General features: G+C 45.2%; 2 protein-coding genes across 2 annotated transcripts; one reads left to right on the top strand and one right to left on the bottom strand.

The window, feature by feature from the left end:
- Positions 1 to 1,012: 1,012 nt before the first annotated feature.
- On the bottom strand, positions 1,013 to 4,363 carry Phf5a (PHD finger protein 5a). The gene is made up of 4 exons (XM_084604440.1): positions 4,189 to 4,363; positions 4,039 to 4,062; positions 3,176 to 3,342; positions 1,013 to 1,265 (listed from the first exon to the last, which is right to left on the bottom strand). Exons 1-4 carry the CDS (start codon positions 4,238 to 4,240, stop codon positions 1,176 to 1,178), a joined length of 333 nt encoding a protein of 110 aa, XP_084460566.1. The 5' UTR covers positions 4,241 to 4,363; the 3' UTR covers positions 1,013 to 1,175.
- A 77-nt stretch (positions 4,364 to 4,440) lies between these two features.
- On the top strand, positions 4,441 to 14,383 carry pths (probable ATP-dependent RNA helicase DDX47). The gene is made up of 11 exons (XM_084604439.1): positions 4,441 to 4,585; positions 4,804 to 4,897; positions 5,150 to 5,338; positions 6,423 to 6,494; positions 7,109 to 7,299; positions 8,496 to 8,612; positions 8,791 to 8,937; positions 9,584 to 9,660; positions 12,024 to 12,155; positions 13,557 to 13,686; positions 14,148 to 14,383. The coding sequence occupies exons 1-11, from the start codon at positions 4,475 to 4,477 to the stop codon at positions 14,307 to 14,309; spliced, it is 1,422 nt and encodes a 473-aa protein (XP_084460565.1). The 5' UTR covers positions 4,441 to 4,474; the 3' UTR covers positions 14,310 to 14,383.
- Positions 14,384 to 17,011: the final 2,628 nt, after the last annotated feature.

Raw genomic sequence — 17,011 nt, 5'->3', positions numbered from 1 at the left:
ATGTGAACAGAGATATAAAGAGCACCATCAGCAGCTCTAAGTGTGCTTTCAAAAGATTCTTGGTTAGGAAAGCAAGTAATGTTGACATTTTATATTTACCTATGCAACAGAAACTCGCAGGAATAGTGAGTGAGAATTGAAAATAATAAACGCCACGCTTTGCATCAACCGGTCGTCTAAATGCTTTTATAGTTTTTTAATCCCACTACATTAATCAGCATCATCATAAGCGTCCCTAAATTCTTAACAGTTATTTCACACCAAATGCCCCTCGCCTCAGAAATCGTCATCCGTGTGTAAATTTAACAAGCTCACTTTTAAACACCACATCCATTACCCAAAGTTGACGGTGCATGACTAAAAGTAAATGAGGCAAAGGATGCTTATATAACGGTAAAATATCCACAACTATGGCTTTAGCTCTTAAGCAGGCCACATTGTTGTCTAAGGCCAGAAGGAAAAAAAAAAACGGAATTAGGAATTGCGAAATCACACGTGTCATGATTCACTGTTGGCTCTCTCTTTCTTTCTCCCTCTCTGAGGTTGCGTTCTGCTTGCCACGGTTGCCAGTAAAGCTGCGATGACGTCACGTCAATAATCTCTATGCCTTGGCTTGGGCCCGGCCCGAGACTGTGCACAGCTCTAATTCAGATAACAAGAACCAAGATTTGAGGTATCTGGGCCAGTCTTCAGTAACACCACAGCAATATCTGCATGTCCAATCTAAAGACCAGTGGGCCACACACCAAGGTGCTGCAGGCCAATTTCGAGACTATACACTCAGCATTGTATACAGATGACACAAATAGCTCTCCTAGCTTTGAACTGCTACCACATTCACCATTGAGAAATGTAAACTGGCTGCCTTGCCTGCCAAGTAAGAAGGACCTCGTCGGTCTTTTGATGCTTACGGTTTGAACAGTGCTCACAAGGAAATGGGATTCTTGCTGGTTTTCGCATCCGTTGAAGCATATAGGTACTATGGAACATTAAAAAACAAAACAGAGTAGTGTTTTACAAGGTCATTTAGGTTGATTTTACTGAAACATTTGAAAAAGGAACAAGTGATGGTTCTGAATGCCCAGCAGAACAGCAGCTATGACAGAGTGGCAAGGGGTGAAATGAAGAGGGAGGTGCCTTGCCTGGGGGACCACAAGGCTCCCTCAGCCACTCTGTCATCTCTTTTTGAAGCCGTACTTTTTCCGCTCGTAGAACAAGTCCGTCTTTGAGCTTCCCAGGTTCACAATCTTTGGACAACCGTCCCTCTGCAATGTTCAAAGAGAAAAGAATCCATTGGACTGTTATAATGTGACACTTCTCACTGCTGCACCAGTCGCGTCAGAACTAAACAAAACGTGACTTTGTAACCAGAAATGCAGTACTGAAACTCTCCCGTGCACACACATATGCCAAAGCTGCGCTCCATTTACCAACGATATCACTCGTGCATGCACGTTTTGGACACCTTAAAACTATTATGGCATTTGTAGTGTAAAAGGTGTGTGTGGTAAAATAAAAGCAGCTATAGCAGCCACTCAAGTCTGCTACTGGTGCTTCAAAAGAACTAATGCAGAACTGTGCGCCTAACTGACTCAACAAAAAAGAATCAGTGGACGAAATTCAGGCTTCTTACGTGTATTAACGCAGAAAAGCACCATAGTCTCACGGGTGAAATGCTGAGTGAGGTTTTCAACATGTATTTAAGCTCTTTCAGCTGGTATTGTATTTGGTGTGTGTGTGTTTGCTTATTGCATGTAGACTGTCATGCTTCACATGGCGTTCGGGAACTGTATCCGCCAAAACCTCTGTTGGAAATAGAAGTGCGGCAGTTTCTTCATGCTAAAGTGAACTCAAAGCAGCTAGAGATCACAGACTTTTAGACACTTTGTGTGCCCTGTTGCACCGCTGTTTTTCAGTGCTTTAACTTTTAAGTAGCTTGCTTCCCAATGCCTCTAAGTTCCCTTGCAAAAGCCTTAAAGGCCCACTGTCCACCCTCCGGTCGAAAATATTTTCTTCCCCGTTGACTGTGAGACTTCACCCCTAGAGCGCAAGGCCGCAAAATGCTTTTGAAAAGAGAAACTAATAACGCAGTTACAGCCACCGCAATCACCCGATTCTGTCATGCTTCTCTCCTTCCGTTCCCTCGCAAAGGTCTTTCATTCTCCTGCCCGAGGTCGTCTAGCTTCTGCAAGACAAATTCCCCTTCCTCTTCCACGTTTGGCAGGAGGTGGGGGTGGCACTCCGCGAGTGCAAAAAAAAAAAAAAAAAAAATAAAATAAAATAAAAAAAAAAGAAAAAAAAAAAGAACGGCCGAGGGAGCGCGCGCCGCTGGATTCAGACTGGCCGTGGCGAGGGAAAAGCGCGCAGCGAGCGGTAGACACCCATCCTTCTCCCGTCAGTCAGCGAGACGGACCAATAGACGTCGTTCGCGGTACGTACGTCATTACTGTGGCTCGTCGGGCCAGCGCAGGAAACGGGGAAGCTGGCTTCCCGGAGGAGAGCATGAGAGAGCTTTGAATTGTATTTTCGATGCGTTGCGGCGCGCGTGTCACTGTAGCATTTTGCACAGATTATCTCCGGTACCTGATCGAAACACTGGGCTCCTTTGCTTAAAAGGGCCTTCCCTGGACAGTGGCCCTCTAAGTGACATCAATATGCCAAATTTATTTGTTCAGTAACCGTCACTGCCTTCAATTCAATCTCAGATTTAAACCTCAGTCCAGAGCTTGAAGTCACTGTTTCGCCTTCAAACCGCGTGCCGTCATGCACTTGTGTGACACCACACAAGTCACGTGACTTATGCTGCATTCTGTGATGTGAAAGAAGTAACTTTTCCAAAGGCTGCCTGTTTGTCTCACATAAAGGCCCAAGAGAAACCCACATGAAAGACCTTCCTTCAAGGGTTGCACATGAGCCTTTCCTTCTAAATGACAATTAGAATTTGCCACTTCTCTAAGCACTTCCTCAGCAACAGCTATCAAGTCTTTCAATTTAGAGTTGGCCTTGGAGCTATATTCCAGAAAGAAAACTACACTTCCCAAATGATATACCACAGTGTTTCAAGGCACTACCTGCATCTTCCTAATATCATGCACTGCTGTAGCCAAAAAGTTCCCCCAATCACAACAGGTAAGCTATAAGACCCATTGCAAATTTGAGCCTGTCAAACACTTACATCCTTCTCCTGGATGGTGCACTCTTTGCAGTAATAGGCATCCGAGACACCGGGTCCTCCGCAGATGACACAGCGGCCCTGGTAAGAACCGTAGTTGCACTCATCGCATATTCGCACCAGGGTGCACGGCCGCACGTACGAGTCGCAGATCACGCACTTGCCGTCACCTGAAAGAGAGACGAAAACAACGGGTGGTCACAACTGTCTGAATCAGTATTCACGCAGATAGCGCAATTTTTTTTTTCTTCTTTTGCAGCCATCATCATTGCATGGGTGAGCAACCGAGCACTGAGATCGTACTACAGCACTAAGCGCCTTTTGCTAAAGCTGTGGAGGGGTTCGAACTCAGGTGCTCCGGCTTAGAGACCGTGGAGCAGTGCGTTCAGGCTGGTCAAATCTACCGACAGAGACAGAGAGAGAGAGACAGAAAAAAAAATAAAAGGTGTCTAACCGCGCAACGCAGAAGTCACAGTGCTGGAATTAAATAAATCGAACAAGTCCTGAACGGCCAAGATCAACTTACCACTGCAGGACGGACAGCGACCCTGCGCTTCAGCAACCTTTCGCTTGACAATGTTTCCGCCTAAAGTAATTTTGGCGACACAGTACAAGGCAAGCACAGTAATTTAGCAGCCACTCGCCAAAGTAAGCGACTGCACGGCGTGAAAACAGACAGGCAAAAAGCCCGCCGCGTACAGCATCTTGGTTTCACGTGTAAGCATTCGCGCTAATTGCAACCTTATTAAGTGCGTAACTGTAGACGAAGTATTAAAGCAGTATCATCTAAAGCACGTAATAAGCGTGCACCTAACTGTTAAAGCACTGATTTGTTCATGAAACGTTGAGAAAACGTCGACACTCACATTTCTCGCAGAGGCGTCCGATGGCTGCAAAGACAAAGTGAAAACGGAAGAGGTTTAGTTCACTGTTCTCGGATATAATTGATTAAAGCAGTTTGTTATTGATTAGCTGACCCATGGAGAGCTTTGAATGTGCAAAAACACCGTACTTACCGACCCCAGCCTGTTTTCGGCAGAAGATCAAATCTGGATGATGCTTCGCCATGTTGAGAAAGCGGTATGATGCTCATCATCATGCTCATCCAGGCTTTTGCTGCAATGCACAAATATAATTGCTATATTACAACTATTTATTTTAACCACATATTCCTAATTAATGCATTGGTTTTTGTCAGAACTAAAAATACATAGTCTTAAACTTTTGAACCAAATAAGGTTTTTTTTTTCAGAGGGCGCGACAAGCAACTTTTTTTTTTCTCTCTCTCTTTTTGAAAGCAACATGGCGGCGCCCACGGAAGGAGACATGGAAGCAGAAGCAGCAGAAGGTTCTGTTGGCGCAATAATAGAAACTGAGGATAAATCGGAAGAAAACGTTACGTTCAAGTCGCTGGTAAGACAAGCTGACGTGTCCTTAGAAGTGGTTTTGCTGGTTTTCAAGTGCTTCCACCCTGGTGGCGGGTCTGTTGTCATGTTTGGGCATGTGGACGTGTTGATGTCATGCTTTGGTTGATTCCGTGCTGACATGCCGCGTAAATGCTTTCTGCCATGATATTTCTGCCTGGTATTATTTTGTCAAGTTGTCTGTTTCCCTTCTTGTAATTCTGACAGGGCGTGGTTGACGTCCTGTGCGAAGCTTGCGAGCAGCTGAAATGGAAGAGTCCAACGAAAATCCAGAAGGAAGCCATACCCGTTGCTCTGCAAGGCAAGTCTCTTTATTATCTGTGTCCCTGACGGGATGCTGCCAGGGGAGGTAGAAAAGTGTGATCGTTCATAGTGTGTTCGTCAGTTCATTACGCACCCCTAAGCTGCGAACCAAAGAAGGCGATGTCATGAACTCGCGGCGTTAACGTGGTAGTATTTTGTCACAATGAATTGCCATTGATGACATCGCGCTAGATTCAGAATAACAGGGGATATACTTTTGTGTTTGTAAACCACATCCGTCAAATCACAGGGCGCGACGTCATCGGCCTGGCGGAGACCGGTTCGGGCAAAACTGCGTCCTTCGCTCTGCCCATCCTTCAGGCACTGCTGGAGAACCCGCAGCGCCTTTTTGCCCTCGTCCTGACGCCTACGAGGGAGTTGGCGTTTCAGATCTCAGAACAGTTTGAGGCCTTGGGGGCCAGCATCGGCGTCAAAAGCGGTAAGGAGCACCGGCACGTTTGCGTCAACTCCTAATTTACGGATTTCACATTGAGCAGCAGCAGCAGCAGCTGAAATTCTTTTTTGGCGAGTGTTCAGGGATGCTTATTCGCGGTGGTCATAGTGCACGCGAAAAGTTTGTTGTTGGTTCAAAATAATGGTTGGCTTGTGGGGTTTAACGTCCCAAAGCAACTTAGGCTATGAGAGACGCCGTGGTGGAGGACTCCGGAAATTTCGACCACCTGGGGTTCTTTAACGTGCACTGACATCGCACAGCACACGGGCACCTTTCTTTTCGCCTCCATCGGAAAGCGGCCGCCGAGGCCGGGATTCAAACCCGCGTCCTTGGGCACAGTAGTCGAGCGCCGTAACCACTGCACCACCCCGGCGGGGCGGTTCAAAATGAGTGAAGAAGAGCGATGGTTGCCAAAGGACTACGATCTCCCCAGCCCACTTTGCGTTAGAGCTGCTGTGGGTCTGTGAATCTCCAATGCCTAGGTTTTGATGCCTGGGTTTCTTCCTTAATGTAAATTGCAATAATGATCTTCACATTAGCTATGAAAATGTATTGTTGTTTGCTGGTGTTTTTCATAAACGTTTTGCAACATCAGTGTATGTAGTGTGGCTGCATTAAAGTATAGCTTATTCTCTAGGCATGTTGTTCAGCAAAGCATAGTATTTATTATGGAACAATGTGTGCTGTGTTGAATACACAATCATTTATATTGGCTTCACATTGTCACTCAGTGTAGGTGTGAGCACCAGATATGATGAAATGAACTCCACATCAACATTATACTGTGTTAAAGATTAATCCATCCTGCCAATTTGGCTTTTTTTTTTTGTAAGGTCTGTTTCTTGCTCACTGTAGCATTTTGTAGTAGGTTGCCTGGCTCTTAATTGCAACATTGTGTTAAAACAGCTGGCTGCAAGTATACTGCCATGCTTTCTGGCTGATTGCCATTCCACCTAACTGAAACAGGTTGCGTCATTCCTTATGCCAGGATAAGCAGGACAACTTTTGTAGTTTCTTATTATTTTCCTAGAGTGTGACTAACCTACATTTTTGTTCAAATGCTGTGCAGCTGTGATCGTCGGTGGCATAGACATGATGACCCAGGCGCTGTTGCTTGCCAAGAAGCCACATGTCATAATTGGTGGGTTGTTTGTTCAAACGCATTTCATTGGTTGTCTTATTTCTACATCTTTGAAGGTATCCTTCAATGCCTAATGATAATGCATCAATTACATTTCTGTTGGTTTGAGTTCTTTGTATTATTTCATCAAGTACATCATGCAGATGTTAAAATAGGTGTTTGCACGTGTTTGTACTTTGTGAATTAGTGCAGAAAAGACACCAATGAAGAAGTAATTATTAGTACAGGATGACACAAGAGCTGCATGTATATGTGTGTCATTGCTCACAAAGTATGAAGAATGTAGACACTTTTGGGTGCATGTCTTTGAAGCTGCATGCTTTGTTTAGTGGTATCGTTAACTAGCGTTAATGGCTGGTTTTATTTTTTCAAGTTAGGTTAGTTTTTTCTAAAAATGGGCACTGTTAACTATGGCAATGTAAAACTACTGTAGCATTAACCTTTACCATTTGTATTTATCAATCTGTAATTTGTGATGTGACTTCCTCACTTTATGTATTCACTTAACGTTTGTTGTGGGTCTCATTTTGCATTGCACGTTGTGTGAGCTTGGGGAGGTTGAGGCTGTTCATGATATGCTCGGGAAGGGATTCAGTGCGCCGTCTTGATTGCAGCCACGCCGGGTCGTTTGGTAGACCACCTGGAGAACACCAAGGGCTTCAGCCTCAAGTCTCTTAAATACCTGGTGATGGACGAGGCCGACCGCATTCTCAACATGGACTTTGAAGAGGAGGTGGACAAGATCCTCAGGGTCATCCCACGAGAGAGGCGCACCTACCTCTACTCAGCCACCATGACCAAGAAAGTAGGACCTTGTCTTAGTCTTTATTTCTTTTTTACTTCTGTAATTGATACATTCATAGTGACAGAATGTGAAGGTCAAATAGACTGCTCTCTGTGCACATGGGCACATCAGGATGTGGAAGTGCTTCCTCCCGCATGTAACGTACCTGTAGTGCCCAAATCCAGTCGCCCAAGTCTGGTATTCTGGGCTTGCTGTAAGGGCACTTACAAAGAAATAGAATATGCACTCGTGCACAGTTGCTTGCACAGTTTAAAAATGCAGCTGAAATAAATAGAAAGGTTAAGTTTAATGCACCACCTTATTTCATAAAAATTTCCCTAAGTGCACTTGCAACCAATGGCCTTAAGGGTACTAGTAAATAAATGAAATAAATGTTTGCTTTAGGTGTATGGGGTTTAACTTCCAAAAGCGACTCAGGCTATAAGAGATGCTAAATAAATGTTTGAGGACTGACTTAAAAGGGTTCTTTTCTTTTTTCTTTTTTTTTTTTTTTTTAATGTCTAAGATCAAGACCGTAGTAGGCTGTGCTAAGCATTTTGTAGACATTGTACTGAGCGTACACACTGAAATATCGGTGCACAGCTTCTACTATTCCCACACATTATGGGTGTGATTGCAGCAGATCTGACCCAATATTGAGCAGAGATTTCTGATCATACCACTTGGAAAACTCCGCTCCGAAAAGTGACTAGTTCTAGTATGCACTTTTTGCATGCTTGTAGATTGTGGCGCACTCTAGAAATGGCCAATAAAAGCTGTCTGCAATTGTCGTCACTGCTACTGCCTTATGAAAAGTGCTTTTCCTTTTACATCTTAATTACCTCTACGGCTGTCAAGAATTTTCGCTAACTGCATCTCTTCAACTGATTTTGTTGCCAGGTGGGTGTGCATTTGTCCACAATCTGAAAGTTTGCAAATTGAACAGTTTATTTTAAAGAGCACTGGCACCGCCACTATTCGAAAATGCCCGAATTTTGACCAATCGGAACCGCTGTTTTTTATACGTAAGCTGTATGGGAAGTTTCGCAACTGGCAATATTAAATAGCCCTGGTGCTAAGTGAGAGCAGACCAGTTTTGAAAACCATGCCACTCCGTTCGTTAATGCGTTTGTGAATGTGTGAGGTGCTCAACGGGAGATGCACATCATATTGGTGCATTCAAGCCCCGTACTGTGCTTTGTGTGCATTTCCTTCAGGTCCAGAAGCTGCAGCGGGCCTCCCTTCGCGATCCGGTGAAGGTAGAGGTCTCTTCCAAGTATCAGACCGTTGAGAAGCTCATGCAGTACTACCTCTTCATTCCAGCAAAGTTCAAGGTAAGCATCCGCACGTACTATACAGTGAGCGCTACTTCAGTGGTTGCATTTGCGTATTGCACCTTCGGGGTCAGAGGCGTCAGAAGGGAAGTTATGGTCTGCCTAGAAAAAAATAAGTGGTACTATACTACTATACAGTAGTGATTAATTGTCTGGTGGTGGCATGCCGTGCTTGCAGGATGTGTACTTGGTACACCTGTTGAACGAGCTGGCCGGCAATTCATTCATGGTGTTCTGCAGCACCTGCAGCAACACGCAGCGCACGGCACTCCTGCTGCGCAACCTGGGCTTCACTGCCATCCCACTGCATGGACAGATGGGGCAGGTCAGTCAGCGTCGTGGACGTGTACCCTTTGCGTAAACATTGTCGCGTTGCCCAGTATCTTGGCGCCCAAATGACAACAATAGATGCTAAGTTTTTGCACTTGTAGATGAATAAATTACATGACAGATCTCTCGGAGCTATGTGTAATATGTTCGAAGTGCAAGGGAAGCTGCTGGAACATGTGGTGTAATTTTCTGATCTAGAGTCTAGATGCACAAGATGCTGCATATGTACTATATGTATATATACATGTGTAATTGGGAAACTTGGTCTGTGATCAGCCTATTATGTATAAGGTACGAGGCAGTCTATTTTTCCCCATCCCTGCCTTTCAGGTTCAGGTTTGAGCAGTGCTGCTATGACTATCACTTATCATGCTGCAGTCATACCTCCCCTGGTCAGGCCTCTCCTGTTAGCCCATTTGAGTTAACCGATCTGAGACCTACACCATCTGAAGTGGAAAGCATTCGGCACCATAGCTTTACGTGGGCATTAGCTGGAGCCACACTGGAAGTTTAAATTAGTATTCAGATTTCTTAACTTCAAGGGGGGGGGGGGCAATGATGAGCTTTACTGTATGTGTTTTGCAAGTTTGTCAGTTAAATTTTGTCACCTAAAGTATCTGTCATGTTTACTCCTGAACTAGGCCAAACGCCTCGGCTCCCTGACCAAGTTCAAGTCCAAGAATAGGTCCATACTTATCGCCACTGACGTTGCCAGCAGGTTCGTGGCTTTTTATTTCTGGGACATCATCTTGTCAATCTGTCTTTATGTAGCTGATAAGGATTATACATGAAAAACTGAACAGAAAGAAAACGATAGACGTTTCATGGCAGTGCCAATGAAATATGCTACATGAATTCTGGGGAGATTTTTGTAAAGAACAATCAAATGCAAAGTGCATTTGTCTTCATCATCAGGAGATCACACCAGCTTGTGTTAGATGAGGGGATTTGTACGAAGAAGCGCAATAAATTGTTGATTGCATCTGCAGTGAATATTGTTTTTTATCTTAGTGAGATGAATTAAACTGTCTGCACCGGGAAATTAAAGCATGGGGAGCGTTTTTCTCGAACCTTGATTTCATCTGCATGCTGCATTTCAAGCACGAGAGAGTTGCTTTGCATCTTTTATTCTCAGTGTTCATCAAGGCTCATTTTCACGCTTATTTGAATTCAAGCAGTGCACTGTGAAGCATGAAGTCGGGCTTCATGTGAAATTCTCGATTATTAAAAATATATGAAGCTTTGTGCATCGAGATGGCGTAAGAACAATTTCAAAATCCCCCATTATTCAACCGTGGCGAGGGAAAAAGAAAAAAAATAACCTTGTTCCCATCATTGCACGCAATGATGGCAGCAGCTGCTGTATGGGAGGCTGCTTGCGTTTGTGTAGGGGGGTTCTCAAACCAGGTTCCATGGACTTTCCTTTTTGGGTTCGGAAGTGTTGCCTCTCAAGCAACATCGATGTAACTGTTGATTCAGTACCTTTGTGTGCCGTCTCCTTTTTTTTCCCAAGCTCTTTGCATCTTGGCTGTAGTTGCATGGCTTCTCAAAGCTGCAGTTGTGTTATATAATCATAGTGTGTGTATGTAGAGAAAGAATGAAAGAAGTTTAATATCCCAAAGCAGCTTACTTCTTGAAGGGCAAACACACACACTTCACTCAATCACACTTTCTTGGTGTCAATAAGCCTAGCCAGGTTCGCATTAACCCTTTTGCTGTCACGTACGTACTAGTACGTTTTCGCAATTCCCCCCCCCGCTATGTCACCAACGTATTGGTACGTTCTCTATCGTGCGTTCAAAACTTCGTGCTTGTGCACAAAGCTGGCGCACTTGAACTGGCCGTGCCATCTGTCGAATCTTTCTATACGTTCATATTTTTGCCCCGCACTTTGTTGATCGGACTATGAGCAGAGTTCGGATTCGGACTTTCAAGAAGTATTGAGCAGTGTTTTTTTTTTTTCTTTTTTTTTTGTTTAAGTCATTTATAGTCGGGCTGATGATGCTGATGATTAAAAAAACTGGCATAAGACGGAAATGTGCATATTCCGTTGACTATGTCATTTGTATAGCAATCATAATAAAAAGTAAATCGCTATGCTCGTTCTCTGATATGCTTTCTCCCTGAAACCAAGCCAACACTGGGAGTGTGCCATGGCCAGAAACACCCAACAGTGAAAAGGTTAAAGAAGTTGTGGTCGATGCTTTGTAAATAACCACTCCCTGCCATAAGAAGCTTAATCGTGTTACAAGTGTGTTATAAGCATACTAGTAATTATTTTTAAGATTAATTTACAGCAGGTTTTCGCAATGCTTTCGGCAGCAAAGCGAACAAGCCTAGCCTAGTAGTGAGAGCCACCAGTAGCTTTTGCTCGGCCAGGTTAGCTTGAATGCATGACCAGTGTTGTTCTGAAAGCTGGTTTTTCCATGCGGCGGCAGTGTACTGTGGAAAGTTACACTGCCAAACTGAAGTCTACAGCCAGTCTCATGCCATGTTCCACGTGTCAAGCATTTTCACAGTGTCTCCTCGTGGCTAAAGCGGTGTCTAGTGAGTCTGCCCAAAAGCATACCCAACACTGCTGCATGCACAAAAGTTGTTGCGGAAGTGTGGTTAGAAAAAGCACCACTTGCGAAGGCGTTGGCACGCTGTTCGATGTGTTGTATAATTTCTATTGTAGGAATTCGGTAAGTGTGTTCAGTGGTACTGTACTTTTGCATCAAAGTTTTAAGAGGATTCTTTGACTCTTCGATGTAAATAATAATCCCCCCCCCCCCCCCCCCTTCCCATTATACAGGTATACAGGTGTAAATGCGTCAGTTTTGAAAAGCAGACATAATTGAATAATTGGTATCTTTCACAACCAGTTTTTTTGGGGGGGACCATTGGGGGCAATTACTTTAAATTGAGCTTAATCGCATCGCTGTTTGCTCACTCCTCCTTCTTTTCTTCCTTATTTTAAATTTTGAAAATGCTGAAAAATGGGCATATGCATACACTGCATTCACTAGGTTCACTTTTGAACGCAGTCTTTCGGAATTGGATGGAGAAGAGGAACATACTAATATCACTGAAACATTGCAGAGGTTTGGACATCCCTCACGTGGACTGCGTGGTCAACTTCGACATCCCAACGCACTCCAAGGATTACATCCACCGAGTTGGACGAACTGCCCGCGCGGGACGATCTGGAAAGGCCATCACATTCGTGACCCAGTGAGTTCTTGGTTCCTGTCTTCAATCTTAACCAGTCGACTCGTTGCATCTTGCTGCAAATGCTTTGAGGAATAATAATAGAGTCGATAGTAGAGCTAGTTGGTCACACATCTCTTGGAAGAAGGCAGCAGAGCAGGTAACAACACAAAGCATAAGAAGCAGCGTTGTCCTTGTGTTTGTGTGTGCTTCTTATGCTTTGTGTTGTTACCTACTTTGCTGCCTTCTTCCAAGAAATGCTTTGAGACCTTGCGCGCAGACTGCTGTGGAGATTATCACTTTATGTCAACTGTGCTGAGCACTGCTGCAGTTGAAAAAGGGCTCTAACCTCTTGCCAAGCGTTTACTTTCGTTTTTGCAGCTACACTCTCCGTGTTATTTTAGGTATGTACTGAGAATGAAAATGCACTTTTGTCAGGCTTCTTTATGCAAAAGGTAAGTATGCTTACTGAAGAAAGCAGATCGAAAAGCCACAGCCTCATGTCTGCCAGTTGGCCACATTGCAAGTCCCACGCATGCGCTAGTGCACTCTTCGTAGTTCTATTTTCAGTTGAATGAATAGCGACCAACTTCTCCTTGACTGTCGGTGTGCAATACCTTGGTCGTGTAGGCTTCGGCATAGTGCCGGCCGTTAGCACATACACTGGTGCAACAGCCGTTTTGCGCTTCACATAGCACCAGGTCCGATCAAAAGACACCGCCACGAAACGCGCGCTGCCTACCGGCAGCACATCCACAACACAACTGCACATGCAGTGAGAGGTTGGCGCAAGAAGTATGATGGTGATAGTTACCACGATAGGGCTGGCGACAATATTATTCAGCGAAGCTTTCGCATCAACATAGCCAACGCTTCCTGGGTTTCCAATTGACATGGGCATCACCGCACTTGTCTGAACATGGCCGAAATGGCCGCAGCGTCGTATCGCCGGCAGTCTACATGCTGATAATGCTTTTCGGAAAGGCAGAAAACATTTCACACCGCAGCATGGCACCACCAAAACTACTCCGGCAGATACGCGTTAAGCGGTAACCCACCACGTCTTATTAGGTCAGTCATTAAGCCGGGGAATTCTCACAACTACAGTTTTACCGCAACTACTTGGTGTAACCAAGTGCACATTAATGTTGTTTTACTACATGTGTGTAGTCAGCATTTCAGACCTGGCGGGACTGCTAAATATTGGTCAAGTAAACAGGAAAGGTATTATTCTCACTCAAGATGCATCCATTTATACCCGAAAAGAACCGAAATTTCGGTGGCACTGATTAGTCAAATTCATGGGATTTGATTGCAGTAATATTGTTCAATGTCAAATGCACGAGATGTGCAAAAACAGGGTGGTGAGTTGCTTAAGGATGTTGCGATGAACGTTGTGTGGTGTTTGTTCTTTTTCTCCTGAAGGTATGACGTGGAGCTGTACCAGCGAATTGAGCACCTCATTGGCAAGAAGCTGCCCCTGTACGAAACCGTGGAGGAAGAAGTGATGGCACTCGTGGAGCGAGTCACCGAGGCTCAGCGCTTTGCCAAAATGGTGAGTCGGACATGCTCTGCGAGTCAGCATGCTGACTTGTGCTGGAAACAACTCCGTCGGCCCGGGGGCCTATGAATATTTTACCACATGCTACTCGTTGGAAAATGTGATATAACATACTCTCGTAACAAATATATTTACATAATTAGTGCAGAAGTCTTATTTGATTCCAGCATTACTTTGTTCTGCCTTATAACGCAGCTCTTGGATAAATATTTTTTCTTTGGAGGGGTGGATAGGGCGAGTGCATGCACTGTGCAAATAAATGTGGTAGCCAGCTGAAAGTATACACTGTCATTCTGTGCATGCATTCTTGTATCCCGCATTAGTCTACCTGGCAATCTTTGTTAAAATGAATCAATTCACTCTGCAACGAGGTGTTCTCAGATTACTGGGTCATGATTGGTAACGTCTTTTTCTGTGTAAATGACCAAAATGAGCGACTGTGTACTTTCGTGTAGGAGCTCAAGGAGCAAGAAGACAAAAAGAAGGGAGGCAAAAAGAGGAGAGCAGAAGATGATGATGCAGACGACACAGAACAGGCGTTTGGAGTCCATGACCGCATTGGAAAGCAGAACAAGAAAGGCAAGAAGACTGCCGGATTCAAGAAGAGAAGAAAGTGATTTCTTCCTAAGAACTAAAGATGACTGTTTGTTGAGAGAGTCCATGTCATATAAACTGAAGCGAGCACGAGCAGTATACTGTGGCTTCTTGAAGCAGAATGTTAGGAACTCTGTGCTCCTGAACAGATTTTTGTTTTGCTATGAGCTGTGTAATTGGCTGGTAACTGCCGCCGCATTGCTGACTTATACAGTAAAACCTCGTTAATATGTTGTTGGTGGCGACGCGGCAAAAGTATGTACTATCCGGCAGTACACCTTAACCGATTACAACAAATTCGCCATTACGCACCCTCCAAAAGTGAAGTGAGATACAGCTTATGTGCAGTAACCGCCACAAATAATCCCTTCGCGACAGAATGTAGTCCGCTGTTAAAGCTTTTCAAAGCTATTCTTGTTACCTAACTAAAAAGTTAAACCATCACATCAAATAACAAGATTAGGAATTTCGAGGCCTCTGGCTTGTTTGGTACAGCCAAATATCAAAATCTGATTGTTTATTTTTCAGCGGAGTGATACACAAGGCCACATATCTTTGCCCGTAGTTAGCAACTGCTCTTTATGTTTAGGGTTGTTCGTTTTCAGGTAAAACCCGATTTTTCCCTATTTCTGGAACGACTGTGGCCACGGAACTGCTGTGCCCCCAGTTGGCACGCAGGCGAGAACCGGCCTAGGCGGCCGACAGATGACAATCGTTGACTATAGGACCCGTGGCACCATCTAACATTGGAGTCTCAAACAAAGCCACGAGCAGCTCACGCACACGTAGGAGTGATATTTACACGTGCATTCGCAGCACTGATAACAAGTGTTCGGGAATGGGAAGAAAACGAAAGACATTGGATGACTGATGCAAAGAGCACGAAGATTTAGAGATTCCAGCGAAAAACTCTGAAGGCAGCCATGCACTAGTTTGCAAGTACTGCAACACTGAGATAGTCACCAATCCAGCGAAGAAGCCCTACGATCGAATTTGCGAGCATCTCGTGCCATCCCATCATAAGAAGTTGAAGATGACGATCCAGGAAGCTGAAAAGGCGGGAACATCTCATCTGACACTCGTCGAAGTTATCTGTAGGCAGCGTGCAAAAGAAAATAAGTGGATACCATGATTCATGCCGTGAAGTGGATGTTGTTTGTGCCCTGGCATAGAGTGGAATTAGCATGCACCAAGCGGCCGGACCTCTGGGAGATTTCGTACGCAAATACTGCAACGCCGCTAAAGCTATGCTGACAGGACGACTTCAGATTAAATACGCAAAAGAAGCTTTTGACGAGGACATGGCTAAAATCCATGATGGTATGCAAGCCGTTCAAGTGAGTGTATTAGTCGACGAATCCCCAGACATCACCGTCATGCCTACAATTAACATTCTCCTGTGCTAATATAGTCAAAAAGGAAAAAAGAAGCTGTTTTGTTTGGTCTACGGCGGCAGAGTTAATGCTTCGAGCGACTACAGTGGCCAGGGTAGTCTGCAAGACCCTCCTGACTGGGAAAGGCGTGGAAGGATGTAGCTGCAGCCACAGGCTCTGTGGAGTATATGCGAAAAACAGAAATGCCGAGTTATGAACTATTTTCTTGAAAGCAGCCTAAAACATAACCTTCATTGTTACGCACTGATTAGGGCAAATCGAATAAATTAGTCGTTTGTTAATTTAACCTGATAAGACCCTAATTTTGGAGTGTTTCCACAAAAATAACCTGATTTCTCCCTTATTATCCGGACTTTTCTTTGAAGGGTTGTAGAGCGGACGCTGTGCGGACGTGTTCCGCATGAGCTCCCGCCTTGAGACCGATTTTCGGCGGAACGCGCTGTGCCTTGGACTTGCTTTTTGTGGACTCGTCTGCAGGCAGTTGCCCTGTACCTGTGGACACCATATTTTGGCAAGTGTTCCCCCCTTTTAGGGGTTTTTTCACGATTTGTACTCGACCACGGCGCGGCAAATCAGGCCTAATCATTAGGCCGAGCCGACGCCTGCGGCACCGGGCTCCGGGGCTGTGACTTGTGGTTGTGGGCCTTTGCGAGGCTGAATACAATGGAGTACTCCGTTGAGGGAGAATCTATATCGCCCGAAGAGTTCGAGGCGGGAGAATGGACCTGGGTTTTAAAGGCGCAAGATCGATTCAAGAAGTCTGTGTACGGGGATCACTCCGAGAGTAGGCCTACCGAGAAACAGGCGGGCAGCGACGGGCGCCAGACGCACGGAGCAGCCCAAGTCAAGCGGGGGAAAGCGCCGGTGTGGAAGAAACGGGGACCGTTTCTGAAGATGCCAGCCAAGGATTTCAAGGTTGTGTGCCGGCCCAAGAATTGGGACTTGAGTATAGTGACGCCGAGGGAGCTCGGATGTGCCTTGAGAGCGGCAGCAGAGCTGACGAACGCGACTGCGGTGGAAGAAGACCTGGTGCGGGTCAATGAGACAAACAACACGATGACGGTGAGCACGCCGTGTATGAATCGTAGTGGGGCATATGCGAATGTAAAGACGCTCAAGCTGGGCGGTCGTGACCTTGAGGTTTCGGCGTACGTGGCGGCGCCGGAGAACTCTGTGCGCGGAGTAATTTACAATGCGTACAACGGATGCCCATTGGCAGAAGTTCGCGCAGGATTCTTGAAGAAGAACGAAGACATGGACATTTTGGATGCCAGACCTTTGGGCAAGTCAAAGGCGATTCAGATCACTTTCGGCGGGAAGCGCGTTCCCCG

Source organism: Amblyomma maculatum, chromosome 5, assembly GCF_055883805.1.
Source record: "Amblyomma maculatum isolate TAMU_Amacu chromosome 5, ASM5588380v1, whole genome shotgun sequence".
Lineage (NCBI taxonomy): Eukaryota > Metazoa > Arthropoda > Arachnida > Ixodida > Ixodidae > Amblyomma > Amblyomma maculatum.
This window is presented reverse-complemented; position numbering and strand designations above follow the sequence as displayed.

What these genes read in the sequence shown, in the direction of transcription:
- Phf5a (XM_084604440.1), bottom strand. Translation starts at nt 4,240, where the DNA reads ATGGCGAAGCATCATCCAGATTTGATCTTCTGCCGAAAACAGGCTGGG. An exon ending in CCGAAAACAGGCTGGGGTCG is followed by an intron (nt 4,063 to 4,188) that starts GTAAGTACGGTG and finishes TTGTCTTTGCAG; the next exon opens with CCATCGGACGCCTCTGCGAG. An exon ending in GCACCATCCAGGAGAAGGAT is followed by an intron (nt 1,266 to 3,175) that starts GTAAGTGTTTGA and finishes TGAACATTGCAG; the next exon opens with AGGGACGGTTGTCCAAAGAT.
- pths (XM_084604439.1), top strand. Translation starts at nt 4,475, where the DNA reads ATGGCGGCGCCCACGGAAGGAGACATGGAAGCAGAAGCAGCAGAAGGT. An exon ending in CATACCCGTTGCTCTGCAAG is followed by an intron (nt 4,898 to 5,149) that starts GCAAGTCTCTTT and finishes GTCAAATCACAG; the next exon opens with GGCGCGACGTCATCGGCCTG. An exon ending in GCCACTGACGTTGCCAGCAG is followed by an intron (nt 9,661 to 12,023) that starts GTTCGTGGCTTT and finishes GAAACATTGCAG; the next exon opens with AGGTTTGGACATCCCTCACG.